Below are 15,663 nucleotides of genomic sequence, written 5' to 3' on the forward strand. Positions count from 1 at the left end.
CAGTATTCGCTGCTTACACACGACTGAGGGATGTGTGAAATTTCCACGTATAGAATGCGGCCTCTCTCAGAAAAACTGTACAGCTAGGGAGCATATTAAGCATGCACCAACGTGGCAAAATCGATTATTGTAAGACCATCTCGCAGTGTGCAGAGAAATTGTCATGAAGTACGTAATTGACCATTTATACATAAGTGCTGATAACAAGACCTATTATAAAGTTTTCTTGGAGAAAGAAACACTAGATGCAATGTCACAACTTTACTATTATTGATGTTTTATTCTCGAAGAGAAACGCCACGTCCATTTGCAATATTACATTTACTGCAGTAGCAAGTTAAAAATGGTTCGATCAGGTTACGACGAGTGCGTCAATATTCCTCGTTTTATGATGAAAATTATGGGAGTCTGGCCGAATTCAAATGCCAATTTAGGCTCGAAGATTTTGATTTATACAACACTTTTTTGTATAATTTTTTTTGTCATCTCACCGCAAACCACGCAATTGTTTTATACAGAGGGTGATTTAAATCTCATTCTCGCTATTTTAACGGAAGCAGATATGATAATAACAATCGCTTGCATCAAATTCATTGGATTATTTTATAATAGACGTGGTAAGTTTATTCGACCCATTATACTCTTACTTAGATATGCATGTAATGATATTCCATCCACATGAGAATAATGAAATTCATATTTCATGGAAAGTCTTTTTTTCTTTGTAAACTTTTTAATTTAAGCATAAAAAAATAATTCACTAGACCAGAAACAACTATTTCTATAAACACAATCTTTCGAAAATTTGTTTAAACAAGAAACTTAATACATCAAAACTGTTAAAATTGTCCACTTATAGCTATAAATATTTCAAAATTGAAACTTCGACAGACAGAGATAATACCTAAAAAAGATTTTTTTGTCAAAAGATCTTAGCTATCTTCTAACTGAACTGGAAAAGGATTGGAAAACATCCACAGAAGCTGAGCAAAAAGCTATGTGGAAGAATGTCAAATTGTGCAGAATAATTTTAATTTCTTGTGCTGCTTTAACATACGGAACTTTGTTAACGTATACTTTACGTATGATAATAATTTTAAATGCCCATTTCAAACAAGAAAACAGTATTGCAAACATTTCAATGGATAAACCATTGCTACTTAATTCCAAGTTTTATTTTGACACACAAGAAAGGCCGATTTTTGAATTAATTTGGATCATGCAGTTTCTTTCACTGTTTGTCAGTGGCACAGCGTTTACCTCATTTGATGGGTTTTTCATATTATTAATTTTGCATTTGTGTGCGCAGTTATCCAATCTACAATTGTTCATACAAAATATGACCAAAAAAAACAGTCAAGAAAGTTTTGTAAAGTTTATAAGCCTATGTGTAAACAGGCACATTCATCTTCAGAAGTAAGTAAGATTAATGATATTAAATATCATCTTTGTCTTTTTGCTTTGAAGCATTTAACATTCTTGGTAGAGCTTGAAAAATAAATCTCTAACCTACAGCGGAAAGCTCAGTAGCATATAAAGGCTTTATATCACATAAAATATTTAAATGGAGTTTTTGAAATTTATATCGTTAAAGTGTAGCAATGTAACATAAAAACGAATAAGAGTGATCATTTTTTATTTGATTAATTTTTTTAAGGAATATTTAGACAAAAAACTGTATTAATTGTGAGTTTACATAAAATCAAATGGTACGGGATGTGCTAGTTATTTTATTATTTTCCTGTAATACAGCATGCAAGTTTTTTTTTTTAACAAAATGTTTTTATAGCATATCAAAAGAAGTAAAAAAAAAAAAACATTGGGGACATCGTAACACAAACTTTATGTGCAAAAATTATATATAGGTAGGAGATGTAGTGTGTATTCATAAAGACAAAAAAAACAAAAACACAACTTTTTTCTCTTAAAGTAATGTAGAGTTTGTATAATAAATAATAACATGTTAAAATATTTATAAATAGTTACAAAAAAAAAAAAAAAACAATAACTTAGACTGAACGAAGCGAATCTAACGTAACTATAGTGTATTTCAGAAATGAAAAGCTAAGAATGTTCAAAACATATGGATCAGCAATGAATAAAAAACTAGTTTTTAGTGTTTTACTATACACATATCAAATAGTCGAATTTGTATCAATACTATACGATGTAACTCAAATAATCCAAAATCCCTAATTTGCAGTAACTGTTTCTTCAACCTAAGTCTGAATTAGCTGTTTCTATAATCAAACTGTCAATGTAATAACATGCTTTTGATAACAATTTTATTTTCTAAAGTTTTATTGTACGAGTATATGTAAAAAAACAAATCCATTCACTATTCAACTAGACAAACTGTTAATATAGTATAGACATAATGTTGCTTATAAATGTATGTAAGTGTGCATTACAACTCCTACCCCATAGAATTGAAAAATATTTAAAAAGATAATACTTAAACAGATAGTCATTAATTGCCTAAAAATACGAAAAGGTAGTTTAAACTGTGAGACATAAAAATTATTTTACAGGAAAAACCTACACTACATACATACTTTCAATTAAGAAGCCTATTAATTTTACAGACTGGCTTACTGCATAGAAGATAATTTTAATCACATATTTTTGGTGCAGATGATTCTTTATACATTAACGATATGTTTACAAGGTTATCAAATAGTTACGGTAAGTAAACACACTTTTTTTACACGATTTGAATTCATACAATACATTTTTCCGCCTTCTAACCTCAAAATAGCGCCTTGGTGACTTGATTTTGGGTTCTCAGGCGGAAAAATAGTAAACGAAACGCGTTCGAAAAGGCTTCTTTACGAACCTCGTCATCGGATCCTTTGCAAACTCTTACGTAATATACTATTGTGTTATCCGTAGATTCTACGTATGAAAAATTTTAAAGACAGTATATCTACCATAGTATTTATTATAGTTTTTACATCAGCATGTATTTTGAGTCTTTTCACGTACTGTTTTGTTGCCGAAAAACTTCGATCCGAGGTATTTAAAAGTGAGAAATTATTTTTATCATCTATTTATTTATAATATGTTTAAAATGTGTAGAGCTCGAATATTTTCCACGTCATATATGATATACCTTGGTACGAAATGAAGCCTTCGGAATCTAAAATGATACTAAACATAATGCAAGCTGCAGCGAATCCATTTACACTTTCTGCAGGAAAATTTGTGGAACTTTCTTTTAATTTTTTTGCCAAGGTATGTTTATAAAATTTGTATACCTGCATTAATTCACATTATGAGAATTTTTAATAATACTAAAACATATTATCTGTGAGAATAACGTGAACATACGATAACGTGAATTATATAATTATATACCTTAATAACATATAAAAGAATTGCATAAATCAGATTTCTTTAGAGTGTATATGAAAGCGCCTAGATTAAATCAATCATAAAGTCGAAAAATGTATTAAGATTATGCAACAGATGTATTAGTGATTCTCTGAGTAACATGGCTCCAAAGCCACATGGTTATGATTACTTCGAGAATCACTATAGTCGACAGAAAGAAGTCCCAAAGTTTCATAAAATTAATTAAATTTTCATTAACGATGCGCTTGTCACGGGGCTTTATAAGTTGAATGAAAATGTATCTTACATGCATAAATGTTGTAGGTACTGAAGTGTTCAGCAGGATACGTGTCAATGCTGTTAGCAGTACAAAATGATAACGATGACATGCAATAACACGGGTTGGTCTTTAAATTCGGTGAATCAGAAGTAAAAGCATTATTTGTGTATTTACTCTTTTGATTAAACATATAATTGCAATGCCACCTAATATAAAAAAAAATTTCCACAGTGTGGCATCGAAGTTAGCGTAGTATTAGAATTAGCGAGAAACATTGTGTTGAGTCAAACACGTTAGCACATATGACGAATGGAAAAGCTCTCTTGGCCTCTATAAAGTCAAACCAGATCCATAACCCAAGATCTGAATCAACCTTTTCCAGTGGATCTTCACAATAACAGCTAGATTGTGCGTGCAACCAGCAGTGCATGATAGTAAATCAGCTTCATCGTAACTTCAAGCACGTAAGGCACTACACCAAGTGCTGATGGGTGTTCAAGTCTACACAAACGGTATATTTACGATTAGATGGTGGGTTCTAAGTATCATAGTTTATTAAGGGTGTCATTAAATTTTTCAAAGAACATGCTTATAAACATTACAGGGCTACTTTAATATAATGCAACCTTATGTTTAACGCCACTGAATGCTGCATTTGTCTTTATTGTGGAAAATATCAACAAAATGTAACTAGTTGATAAGATGAGCTGTTCTAAATAAACTTTTTTTCTGTTGGCACTTATAAATTATTGACAAAGTTGTGTACCTTCTTATTTCTTGTTGGATACCTTAATCATATATTTGTAAAAAAACTTGTCTGATCGTAATAATCGACAAGAAAGCATTAATTAACCAAGGCTACAAAGTGACGAGTGTTTACTGCCTGCTCGCGTTGGAATGGACTTAGATTGCATATTTAATGGGTATTATCTGAAACACGTCTCCAGCCAAAAAAATTAGAAAAACTTACATTCAAAAATCCAGTCCCTTTCAGCTCGGCCAATCCTGAAAACTGCGTTTTCCATTGCAGTCACCTACCGAATTGTCAATATTACAATATTCAACGTTTAGTTTTTGATATGTATATGTTAAAAAGTTCAACATCCCAATTTGTGCAACACGTATATTGTGTCTCAAATTGCACACTAGGATTTCAGTCTATTATTCCGATCTACGTTATGGCTGATTTCTAATTGGGTAGTGGTAAGTAAAAAAAAAAACAGACTGCCACCAGAGGAATGTTACGAGAAGTGCAATTTGGTCGTAAAATCAGGGAAGGCCAAAGATCGGAAGTGACAACAAACTGAACTTTAGGGTATTATGTAAAAATCCAACTCTACATTAATAACTGTAACTGTAAATAACTTACATTATCTATATTAATTTTAATAATTTTTTTGGATGCATTGAAAATGTTTTTTGGTAATACATGAGTTGGTAAGATAATTTATTTATAAAAATTACATGGACGATAGGTGATTTTGGGGAAAAATGTAATTTGGAAAAAAAATTATTCAAAAAACTTATTTGATATTTATTGTTTTATAATTAAACAAAAAACTGAATCACGTGTGATCGTCGAAAGTCCTTCTAAGAATGTTGATTGGCATATGTTGGTTATTAATAAATAATTAAAAACTTTAAATTATTACGTATGTATTAATAACTTAGTGCTGAAGAGTTTTAAGATAAATGTTCAAGAAAAAAACGATTTAAGCGTTTAGATATTTTTGTATGTGCGGTTGTTTTAATTTTTCAGGTAATTTATACAATAAAAAAAAATTTTTTTTTAAATTATAACATCGTATGCATAACCATAGGTGTGATTATGTCAACCACATCGTTAATCTGTGTCAATTTAGGAAAGAAAGCTTGACATGCAATAGTTGCTCGTATAACTTTAAATTTGAAGTATAAAATAGCTTAAGTGTGCTACATAGTGCATTGAAAAATGTACCACCATATTAAGGATAAGACGATATTTTTACAAAGTTTTTTTTGTACAGCTCCCCGACAAAACTCCTTATTAAACCTCGAGCTTATGAAAAACGTTCTTTAGGCATGAAAAAGACCAGTACAGATTAAAAAAAATATTGAGAGGACGTAACATGCAGTTCAATTGTATTGTGGGCGTGCTGAGACATCATAAAATATTAACAAGGCATACTAAACAAACTTCAACGACCGAACAACAACTTATACCTTGAAAAAGTTTGAGAAAGTATTCATCTTATACGAGTAAGTATATCCAATTTCTTGTCGTTAGTATAGTAAAATTAGTACAGCATTAGTATAGATGGTTACATTAAAATAATAATTAACATGATTAAAAAATAATATACATGTGGTAGTCGAAATTTTATAAAATATTTCTGTCCATTAAGATTTTCAAAGAATTGCAAATTCATTGACTCGTTACGTCAAGGCTTTTTTCTAAAAACTTCTCAGTAAAGGAAACTAATGGAAGTAAAGGGTTCATAAATGTAGAAAAATTTTTTACCTTATGCTTTGATCCTTCTGTGAAACAATTTATTTGTATAATATATTTGTGTTTCATTTACTTTCATATCTAAACTGTTTCGTCATTCAATTCCATTTGTACATTCGTAGTAGGGTATATATTTTTAAATATATTAGTTTTGTAAATGAACGATTCATCACGTAGTCAATCACTAAATCAATTCAAAATAGCTATCGACATAATCAACAAGATTTTTTTATCATATTTTTTTTAATTATTAATTTAATTCAATTAACAAATAACTTGAGATACTTTTTGTACTATGTCCTTTTATTTTAATGTTATCTGAATGAACAGATAAAAATTAAAAGGTTATAAAGTAGGTTTACTTTTGCGTTATCTGGAAATCAAACTGTTCGATTAGCAAAACATTCGAATGGCTTGTGCTCCCTCTCAGCTTATACCTCTAACTTTCAGTAAGTCCATAGTTCAAAAATTCGAGCATGCGCTGTTCAGTTCAAAACAAGAAAGACCACGATAAAAGTACTACTTATGGTTTGCAGTGCTGGAAAAGTTTGCGTCTTGTAAACTTCATGATGGACGGAATGGAAGGTATTGACTACATCTGAAATAATAAAAATCAATTTATTATCTGAAAGAATTACAATTTTCATAAAGTTAAGATATTTTTTAAACAGTAAAATAATTATAATACAAAATTTTTACAAGTTTACAGAAAATAAGTGAAAATTTAAGTTATATTGATACTTATTTCGAATGATATCGATTACAAGTTCTAAAGTATTAGCTATTTATTTGTCATAGTACGATTTTGCATTATTACCATTTTCTACACAATAAAATTTTGTTTATTTCTATAAAAGTAATCAATATTCAGTGACAGTAATTAAACCAAAACATAGAAATTTAATACCTTTTTAGTAAAATATTTTTAAAACCATTGGAAAGTTACGATTTATGTGGTTTTCGTAGTTCATCATCAAAAAATGAACTTACTTAAAGGGACGTTTTAATAAACTTTTAACTATAATAATTTCTTGTATCGCCCTCGATGATATCAATCTTATTGTATTTGATCTTTTCGAGAAAGAATTAGCTGTGAGGAAGAATTAGAAATTAAATTTTTTAATTAACTTCATTTCAGTCTTCTACTCTCAAACCAAATATACATTCATAAAATAGCAATCATAAGCATAATTGTAAGTTTTATTGAAATTTTTCAACAAAAATGATGAAATTGCACTTTTCTTAGTACTTAAAAAAAATTGTGCTATGCTATAAATCTATTTGATTTTTACTATTTTCAACCGTGCATATTTTTAAATAAAATTTATACTAAAATTTATATTATTTTCTAAAAACTTTTATTCCAAAATTACATTGCAGGATTTCGACATGCATTTGGTATTTGTCAGATGAACCTCAAGATAGTAGGACTATGGCCTAACTTAAATGATTCAAAAGCTAAGGATATTATTTCATTGTTACGTTTGATAATAACGTTTTTTACAATGATAACCTTTGTAACGATGGCCCAAACGACAAAATTACTTATGATTTGGGGTGACTTAAACTCAATGATAGATACCCTTTCTACAGCAAGTTTACCAATTACTGTGGCGGTGCTAAAAACAATTTTATTTATCAACCATAAGAGAGGTAAGCAATGTTTTTTTCAAGTATGCCAATAGTCAACATTACCCAGGAATCTCAGAATTTCTTCTAATATTATAGGACACAATAATAGACTTAATATTTGAAAAATTTATGTACAATTCGAAAGGTCTGAAATTTTGTACAATTTTTTAAGAACTCAGATTCCTGGCAAGCAATAAAATTTAATTTGCTTGATTAAAAAATCATTCAACTTATTCTTTACTGTTTAGTTTCAAAATTTTATTCTGCGTCATATTTTAAAGAAGCCGGGTAGCAGTGCAATTTACAATTTATTTTTCACAATTTATTTATACTCATTTTTTTGACTTTACATGTGAAAGTTTTTGTTTATTAAAGCCAATATAATTTTTTTTATGCATTAGGAGACTCAGAACTAAAATCATTAATGATATTTATTACATTACAAGAATTATGAAATGATAAATCTTAATAAAAAAAAAATTTTGTTTTAAAGAAATAGCAGCATTGTTATTATCTGTCTTCAAAGATTGGAGTGCTTATAAATCAGAAAAAGAAGTAAGAAATATGTTCACAAATGCCCAAACTACACGGAAAATATCATATATCTGTATGTGTCTTGGAATCGGTTCTGTTAATGGTTACGTAGCCATACGTATGAGCCAGGAGATGGATGTACTACCTGGACAGATAAATAAACGAGAACCAATGCTCATTTCATATTTTCCCTATGACTATAAGCCAAGCCCAATTTACGAAATCACTTGGCTACTTCAATACGCGGGAGCCATCCTAGCAACGTTTATCTACTCTGGTATCCATTGTCTTTTTGTAGGTTTAGTTTTACATCTTGGAGGTCAAGTGAAAAATCTCAGATTAAGTATGAAGGTCTTAGAATTCGATGATAAGAACCAGCATGAGACAAGATTCAAACAGGAGATAGGATTTATTGTGGAAAGACACGAACATCTGAACAGGTATTGGTCAATGTATAAGTGTACATATTTCAATGTGATACAACATAACGAAAATAAAAAAGTTTTTGTAACAAACATTTACTTAATACATTAAAAAATTCCAAATGACCTTTCTTTGGACTTGTGACTCATCTATATACGAGTAATTAGTTCATATAAGAGGCCCTCAAATATTGACCATAGCCGTTGAAAATTATCATTAGCCACCTTAAATTAGTGTTTTTCAAACAATACATATCTAAGACGCTTGTATTTAAAAAAATACATTGGAAGTAATTATTTTTCTGCATACCCCCGCCGAAAGTGCTTTATATATGCCCTGCTTCAAAACAGATAATCAGCTCTTTCGACGAGGGTATGCAGAAAAATAGTTTCTTCGCAGCCTTTCATATATGAATTGAAAAAAATGCATATTTAATGCTATGAAAATTGTATGTTATCTACTCTATTCCATAATAACAATACATCATTATTTAATTTAAAAAATTTTTCACATTATTCTTTACACCTTGTTAATTTTTTCAGCACTATAAAAATTAAAATATGTTAAGAAGTATATATTTAGTTTTTCTTTTAACGATCAAATAGTTGAAGTTTAAAGTTACATAGAATTATATTAGAAATGAATAGTTTTTGAAAGTTATTTTGTTAGATGTAAGATGCGTTCTGTAATATATTGAAATATTCTTAATCTCTTTAAAACATTTTAAGATTTGCAAGACGGATAGAAAACGTTTTTAATGGGATGCTTTTAGCTGAAATTATTTGTTGCACAGTAGAAATCTGTCTACAGCTATTTCTTTTAGTTACGGTAAATTTTTTCATAGATAAGTATGTACATATTAAATATTTTTTTACTTTGAAACGTATGGCTTAAATTATTTTTTAATGTTCTAGTTGATTTCTGCTGACAAAAAAAATATATACTTGCCACTTCTGCAAATTATTTTTATGATGATATACGTAATGCACATCGGAACTCATATATTTATTTTTTGTTTCGTAGCTGAAAAACTGCAGGATGAGGTATTTTTAAAGATAATCATATGTATTTATTGGTACCTCTACTCTTATTCGTAAACTTTCCCCTAAAACTTGTACTCAATGCCCGACTAGTAGATAAATCAATCTAGAAAATTAGTACCACTTTTTTTGTATTGATCATTTTGGTTAATATTGTCGTCCTTAAACTTGAAAAAAAAAATCGTTTTAAAATACCCAAAAAATCGTTTTGAAATGGTTGACAAATTGATTTGTAATATATAATATTATCTTATTACTTTACATTAGGTTAAAAAATATAATATTTACTTGGATACGATATTAAACTATAAAAATGATCTCCAACTAAAATCTTATAGTTAAAATAACACTTTCTGCTTTGGCAAACCGTAGATTACTCGTGCATTAAATGTAAGACTTAACTATTTGCGTAAATTTAGTCACTTGTTTTTTTTAAAACTATATCCCAGCTTTTGTTCCGTAACTTTGTCTAAAAATATTAATCCTGTATACGTATCTATTTATGTGTTTTATTAATTTTAATATGTTTATTTTTCGGAGGCTTTTTTTATAATTTCTCTTTGTATCTTTTTTTTTTAATTTAATTTTTTCTCTATTCATAAATTATTTTTGGATTAATATTATAACTGTGGTATTACGCACATTCTAATTAGACTTGTAATAGATTTTACATCTCTTGTTTTCAATAAGTCATCAATGTATAATTTTGTCATTTGCTATAACTTTTAGTGATAAATTTATTTCAACAAACTAATTCTGTGAATTATCTTGTTTTAGAGCTTGTTGATTCGTGAATCTGCATATAATTTCCAATGGTACGAGATGTCACCAGAAAATTCGAAACTTCTGTTGCTGATAATTCAAAGATCACAAAAACCGTTAGCAGTGACAGCAGGAAAATTTTGTCCCTTTTCCTTACATCTTTTTGCCCAAGTATGTTCATTTTTTATTATATTTTGTTTCTGATACTTACATTTTCATCTATTACTATGCACTTCTAAAAGAATTTTATTTTAGAAAATAAATCATGTTTGTATTTTAGATTATCAAAACTTCAGGTGGATATTTATCAATGTTACTTGCTATAAAAGATAGAATGTGAGTTGTCGTTTTCTATTTTTAGTAAGATCTAAATTTAAAAAAAATACAACTCCCAATGACAGTCCAAACATCACAATGAGATTATTTATTACAAACTTACAAAGAATTATACTTAATGATATAAAAAAAGGTATTTCGTAAAATTATTACGTACATTTATTTACAGAAGTCCAAAAAAGAGGTTTCCCACATACTCACATTATTGTAACTTTGCACCCCGTTGATAAGCTACATACAGTTAACGATATCGATAAATAGATATCTGCAGAAATTTTTATCGATAACATCATGCTTAAAAATATTGATAATAGAACATATGCTTCGTGAGTATGCGTACAGAGATACACGTACTAACACGGACAATTCTGCAAGACGTGTGTTCGTCGGCGAAGTCTGCTCATAAACATACAACACTTGCATATAACAACAAAAATGTTTTTAAGTACTATAGGATAGATCATTATCCACACAACTAACAATTCTGTATTTTTTGTCACATACTCCATCATCTACCAAAAAAAACCTACTACCTCCAGTAAAAATTAATACTCCTCCATGTGGGCCTTCTAAAAACTATAATTGGCTTTATTGACAATCGAAATCTTACTTGACGATACATCTTGAAATGTTGAAGTGCATATTTGTCATGACTAACTTGATAATACGTATAACTTATGTAGGCAGCATCCCAACTTCCGAACATGGCGATTGATACCTCAATTAATGGTTGGTCATCAGTAATATAATAAAAGTGTACTTATGAGTTTGAAATTTTTACATACACTTTCAATTAATTATACTTCATTTTTAACTACATTAATATTCTACGAACTAAAATGTATAGAAGTCCCGCACCAGAACAAACTCGAGCAGATACGAGAAAGCTCAAACTTATCTAGAAATTTTGGAACCTTGGATTATGATTACATTGAGCAATTTTATACATACGGCGAAATTAATTTGTCTACAGCACTTTTCTTTAGTACGTAAGTACAATACGTTGTACTACACGGTACTGTAACAAAGTATTTTATATCCCTACCACTGTAGAATACGTAAGATTTCTATGTGTAGGACAAAGCCCCTCTTAGAAAAAAAGTGTAGAGCTCGAGAGAAATATAAAGTATGCATGAAGATGGAAACAACGATTATTGTAAGACCAGCTCGCAGTGTGCAGAGAAATTGTCATAAATTACGTAATTGACCATTTATACATAAGTGCTGATAACAAGACCTATTATAAAGTTTTCTTGGAGAAAGAAACACTAGATGCAATGTCACAACTTTACTATTATGAATTTTCTTTTCTCAATGAAGAATAATTCGCTCTCCTATGCATGATAACACTTATTGTTGAATATGGTTCGATCAGGTTACGACGAGTGCGTTAGTATAACTCGTTTTACAATGAAGAGTATGGGAGTCTGGCCGAATGCTAAATCTAATTTCAATTTGCGCCCACAAATTTTGTTTTTCTTTTCACTTTCCTCAATGGTCTTCTTCATAGTTCTACCACAAACTACGCAGTTGTTTTACACAGAGGGTGATTTGGACTTAATTCTTGATATTTTAACAACAGCAGACATAATCATCACGATTGCTTGTCTCAAACTCATTGGAATATTATATAATAGACGTGGTAAGTTTATTCAATTTATTATACTGTTATTAGAACTAGAAAAAATATTTCATTCACATTATATAAATAATAAATTTTAAATTCAATACAGTGTAGGTTTCCTTCAATCTTTACATTTTTAAATTTAAGTATAATAAAATTATTGAATACACAAAAAAATAATTGTTTATTGATACTAAATTTCAAAAAAAATTTCATTAAAAAAAAACTTTGTATCATACTATGACTGTAAACATTGTTTACTTTTTACTATACGTGTATTTTAAGATAAAATTCGAATTGAAACAGTACTTAAAAGAGAATTCTTCCTACGAAAAAAATTGATTATCTGAACTAATAAGAATTACATTAATTTTTTATCAAAGATCTTAGCTATCTTCTAACTGAACTAGAAAAGGATTGGAAAACATCCACAGAAGCTGAGCAAAAAGCTATGTGGAAGAACATCAAATTATGCAGAATAATTTTAATTTCTTGTGCTGTTTTAACATACGGAACTGTAGTAACGTATGCGCTACACATACTAATAATTTTAAATGCCCATTTCAAACAAGAAAACAGTATTGCAAACATTTCAATGGATAAACCATTATTTTTTAATTCCAAATTTTTCTTCGACACACAAAAAAGGCCGATTTTTGAATTGATATGGATCATGCAGTTTTTTGCAGCAATTATTAGTGCTGCAGCGTTTACCTCATTTGATGGATTTTTCATACTTTTGATTTTGCATTTGTGTGCGCAGTTATCTAATCTACAGTTGAGCATACGAAATATAAGCAGAAAAAGAAAGCAACAAAGTTTTGTAAAGTTAATAAGCACACTTGTAAACAGGCATATTTATCTCAAGAAGTAAGTAAGATTACTACTATTATTAAATACAATCCTTATTTTTTTGCTCTGAAATATTCAACATCCGTAATAAAGCTTGGAAAAATCTCCAATTTACAACACAACATTCAATATAATACAACGACTTCGATTTTTTTAATTCTCAAAGTTTCATAGACAACCTGCAATATCAATTGTTTTTATACATGAATTAAAGAATGAAATAATAATAAGCATAGGTTTCTACGTATACATATATACTACCTAATCATTTCAAAGTGTGATTCAAATATTCTTAGTAGCTTGAGATGATCGTTTAAATAAAAAGTAATTTGGAAAATGTTGTTGGCATGAGACATTGTAGATATTCTTACAAAGGGAAAAATAGTAAATTTCTTCACAAATATGCATCTCTTTAAATTAGGCAGTGTTTTAGAATTCAAGTAGGCAATTTTAAAATGTAAATATAGATATTATTTTATAGAGAACAGGAAAAATCTACAATATGTACTTGTTCATGCCATAAATTAAGAATTCGAACAATTTTACAGGCTCACTTATTGTATAGAAGACAATTTTAACCAAATATTTTTGGTGCAGATGATTCTTTATATATTCACAATATGTTTACAAGGCTATCAAATAGTTACGGTAAGTTATAGTAATTTTTGTCACTGGTGTGCATCTTCTCTATGGTAATCACCGGACAGATGCGGACCAGTGGCGAATGCTATTCTCCCTACTGAGGGTGGCGTGAAATGCTAAAGTTAAAAATAAAATAAATAAAACGCCCGAGGTAGAGACAATCACTTTTTAATACTGTTCGAATTAATAAAAATAAAAATTTATTTGATACTTAGATTCTTGGTATGAAAAATTTCAAAGATGCTGCAGCCACTTTAGTATTCATAGTAGTTTTTACATTAGCCAACATTTTGAGTCTCTTCACTTATTGCTTTGTTGCCGAAAAACTTCGATCCGAGGTATTCAAACATTGACGGATATTTCTATTTTTTTGTTTATTTTTAATGCATCGAATATGTACAGAGCACGAGTATTTTCCAAGCTATATATAATATACCTTGGTATGAATATAAGTCAACGGAATCTAAAATGATACTAAACATAATGCAAGCTGCAGCGAATCCGTTTACACTTTCTGCCGGAAAATTTGTGGAGCTTTCTTTCCAATACTTTGCAAAGGTATGTTTATAAAAGAAAAAATTACAAAAAATATTTATTTAAATTATTATTTAAGGCCCATGCCTTGTTACGCAAATTTGAAATAAGACAAAATAAGTTATCGTTTGGGTACTTCAGTTTAATATAAAGATTAATTTCAGAGCGAAAAGGGTACTTTAAAAGCATTTAATGTTTTTTGTATACATACAAAGAAAATATTAAATGATTTATAATAAAAACATTAAATGTATACATACAAAAAATATTAAATGCTTTGGAAGATTATGATCTTAGGTTCATTACACAAATTCAATGACTTACGTTACATTGTCGAAAAATGTAATCAGATTTGAAACACATGGTTAGTGATTCTTAAGGAAATGATATGACTCTAGTGTCACATGTTCACTTATACTAACGTTACATTACCATTACGTTGATGATCACTACAGTTGACGGAAACAATAGTCCAAAAATTTAATAAAATTTAATTATTTTTTATGCAATACATAGCTTGTCATAAGGCTTTATATGATTTAAGTGAGAATTTTTATATTCATTAATATTATAGGTACTAAAGTGTTCAGCAGGATACTTATCAATGCTATTAGCAGTACAAAAGGGTAATAATGCAACCCAATAAAGCTAGATAGCATTCCATTCAGCAAATCAGAAGGGAAATATTTTTCATAACAATTCTCTTAAATGGGTATGTATGATTTTACGATGCTTTCTCTTTGATTAAGCCGAAATAAAAATAATTTAACAACATGTCATTAAGGTGAGGGTAGTATTAGAATTCACAAAGAAACATTATGATGAGTCAAATCGATGAATATATAAATGACACATAAAAAAGTCCTCTGGGCCTCTACAAAAACATTGGTCGCCAAATCATAACAACCAGAATTAGACCGAATCAGCTCCTCTTAGAGATGTTATAACAGCTATATTGTGGATGCTACCAGCCATGCACGCTAAATATTTAATTTAATAATTTGTCATTAATTTAAACATTTTTCTGATCGAATAAGAAAATTTTTCGATTGTAACATTCCTGACTCATGCGAAACAGCACAACAGCTCGCATAAATTGTACCATTGATTTGCCATACACTTATACTACTCACAAAAATTCTGCGATTTTCAAACACCAATAATTTCCATCAACTATCTTAAT

General features: G+C 29.1%; 3 protein-coding genes across 3 annotated transcripts in view; 2 read left to right on the plus strand and 1 right to left on the minus strand.

Annotated features, from left to right (window-relative positions):
* Nucleotides 1–343: 343 nt before the first annotated feature.
* Nucleotides 344–10,832, plus strand: LOC111643104 (uncharacterized). The gene is made up of 12 exons (XM_089597275.1): nt 344–617; nt 930–1,416; nt 2,586–2,679; nt 2,893–3,015; nt 3,079–3,234; nt 3,658–3,706; nt 7,482–7,754; nt 8,227–8,707; nt 9,419–9,512; nt 9,605–9,733; nt 10,508–10,663; nt 10,773–10,832. Exons 1-12 carry the CDS (start codon nt 344–346, stop codon nt 10,830–10,832), a joined length of 2,376 nt encoding a protein of 791 aa, XP_089453401.1.
* The window catches only part of LOC106642091 (uncharacterized), an 83,219-nt gene continuing 74,015 nt past the window's right edge, over nt 6,460–15,663 (minus strand). Inside the window, exon 19 of the mRNA XM_089597435.1 lies at nt 6,460–6,699. The gene's annotated coding sequence lies outside the window, so the exon portion shown is untranslated. The remainder of the gene's footprint in view (nt 6,700–15,663) is intronic.
* Nucleotides 12,323–15,126, plus strand: LOC106642048 (odorant receptor 4-like). The gene is made up of 6 exons (XM_089597276.1): nt 12,323–12,470; nt 12,836–13,322; nt 13,853–13,971; nt 14,196–14,284; nt 14,349–14,504; nt 15,055–15,126. Exons 1-6 carry the CDS (start codon nt 12,323–12,325, stop codon nt 15,124–15,126), a joined length of 1,071 nt encoding a protein of 356 aa, XP_089453402.1.

This window comes from Copidosoma floridanum, unplaced genomic scaffold (assembly GCF_036245765.1).
Source record: "Copidosoma floridanum isolate Cflo_tuat_1 unplaced genomic scaffold, Cflo_Japanese_pri ptg000032l, whole genome shotgun sequence".
In the NCBI taxonomy this organism is placed as follows: domain Eukaryota; kingdom Metazoa; phylum Arthropoda; class Insecta; order Hymenoptera; family Encyrtidae; genus Copidosoma; species Copidosoma floridanum.

Coding starts and splice junctions, on each gene's coding strand:
- LOC111643104 (XM_089597275.1), top strand. CDS start 344: ATGGTTCGATCAGGTTACGACGAGTGCGTCAATATTCCTCGTTTTATG. Junction 1,417..2,585: donor AGGCACATTCATCTTCAGAA/GTAAGTAAGATT, acceptor TTAATTTTACAG/ACTGGCTTACTGCATAGAAG. Junction 3,016..3,078: donor CCGAAAAACTTCGATCCGAG/GTATTTAAAAGT, acceptor TAAAATGTGTAG/AGCTCGAATATTTTCCACGT.
- LOC106642048 (XM_089597276.1), top strand. CDS start 12,323: ATGGTCTTCTTCATAGTTCTACCACAAACTACGCAGTTGTTTTACACA. Junction 12,471..12,835: donor AATATTATATAATAGACGTG/GTAAGTTTATTC, acceptor TTTTTATCAAAG/ATCTTAGCTATCTTCTAACT. Junction 14,505..15,054: donor CTTTCCAATACTTTGCAAAG/GTATGTTTATAA, acceptor TTAATATTATAG/GTACTAAAGTGTTCAGCAGG.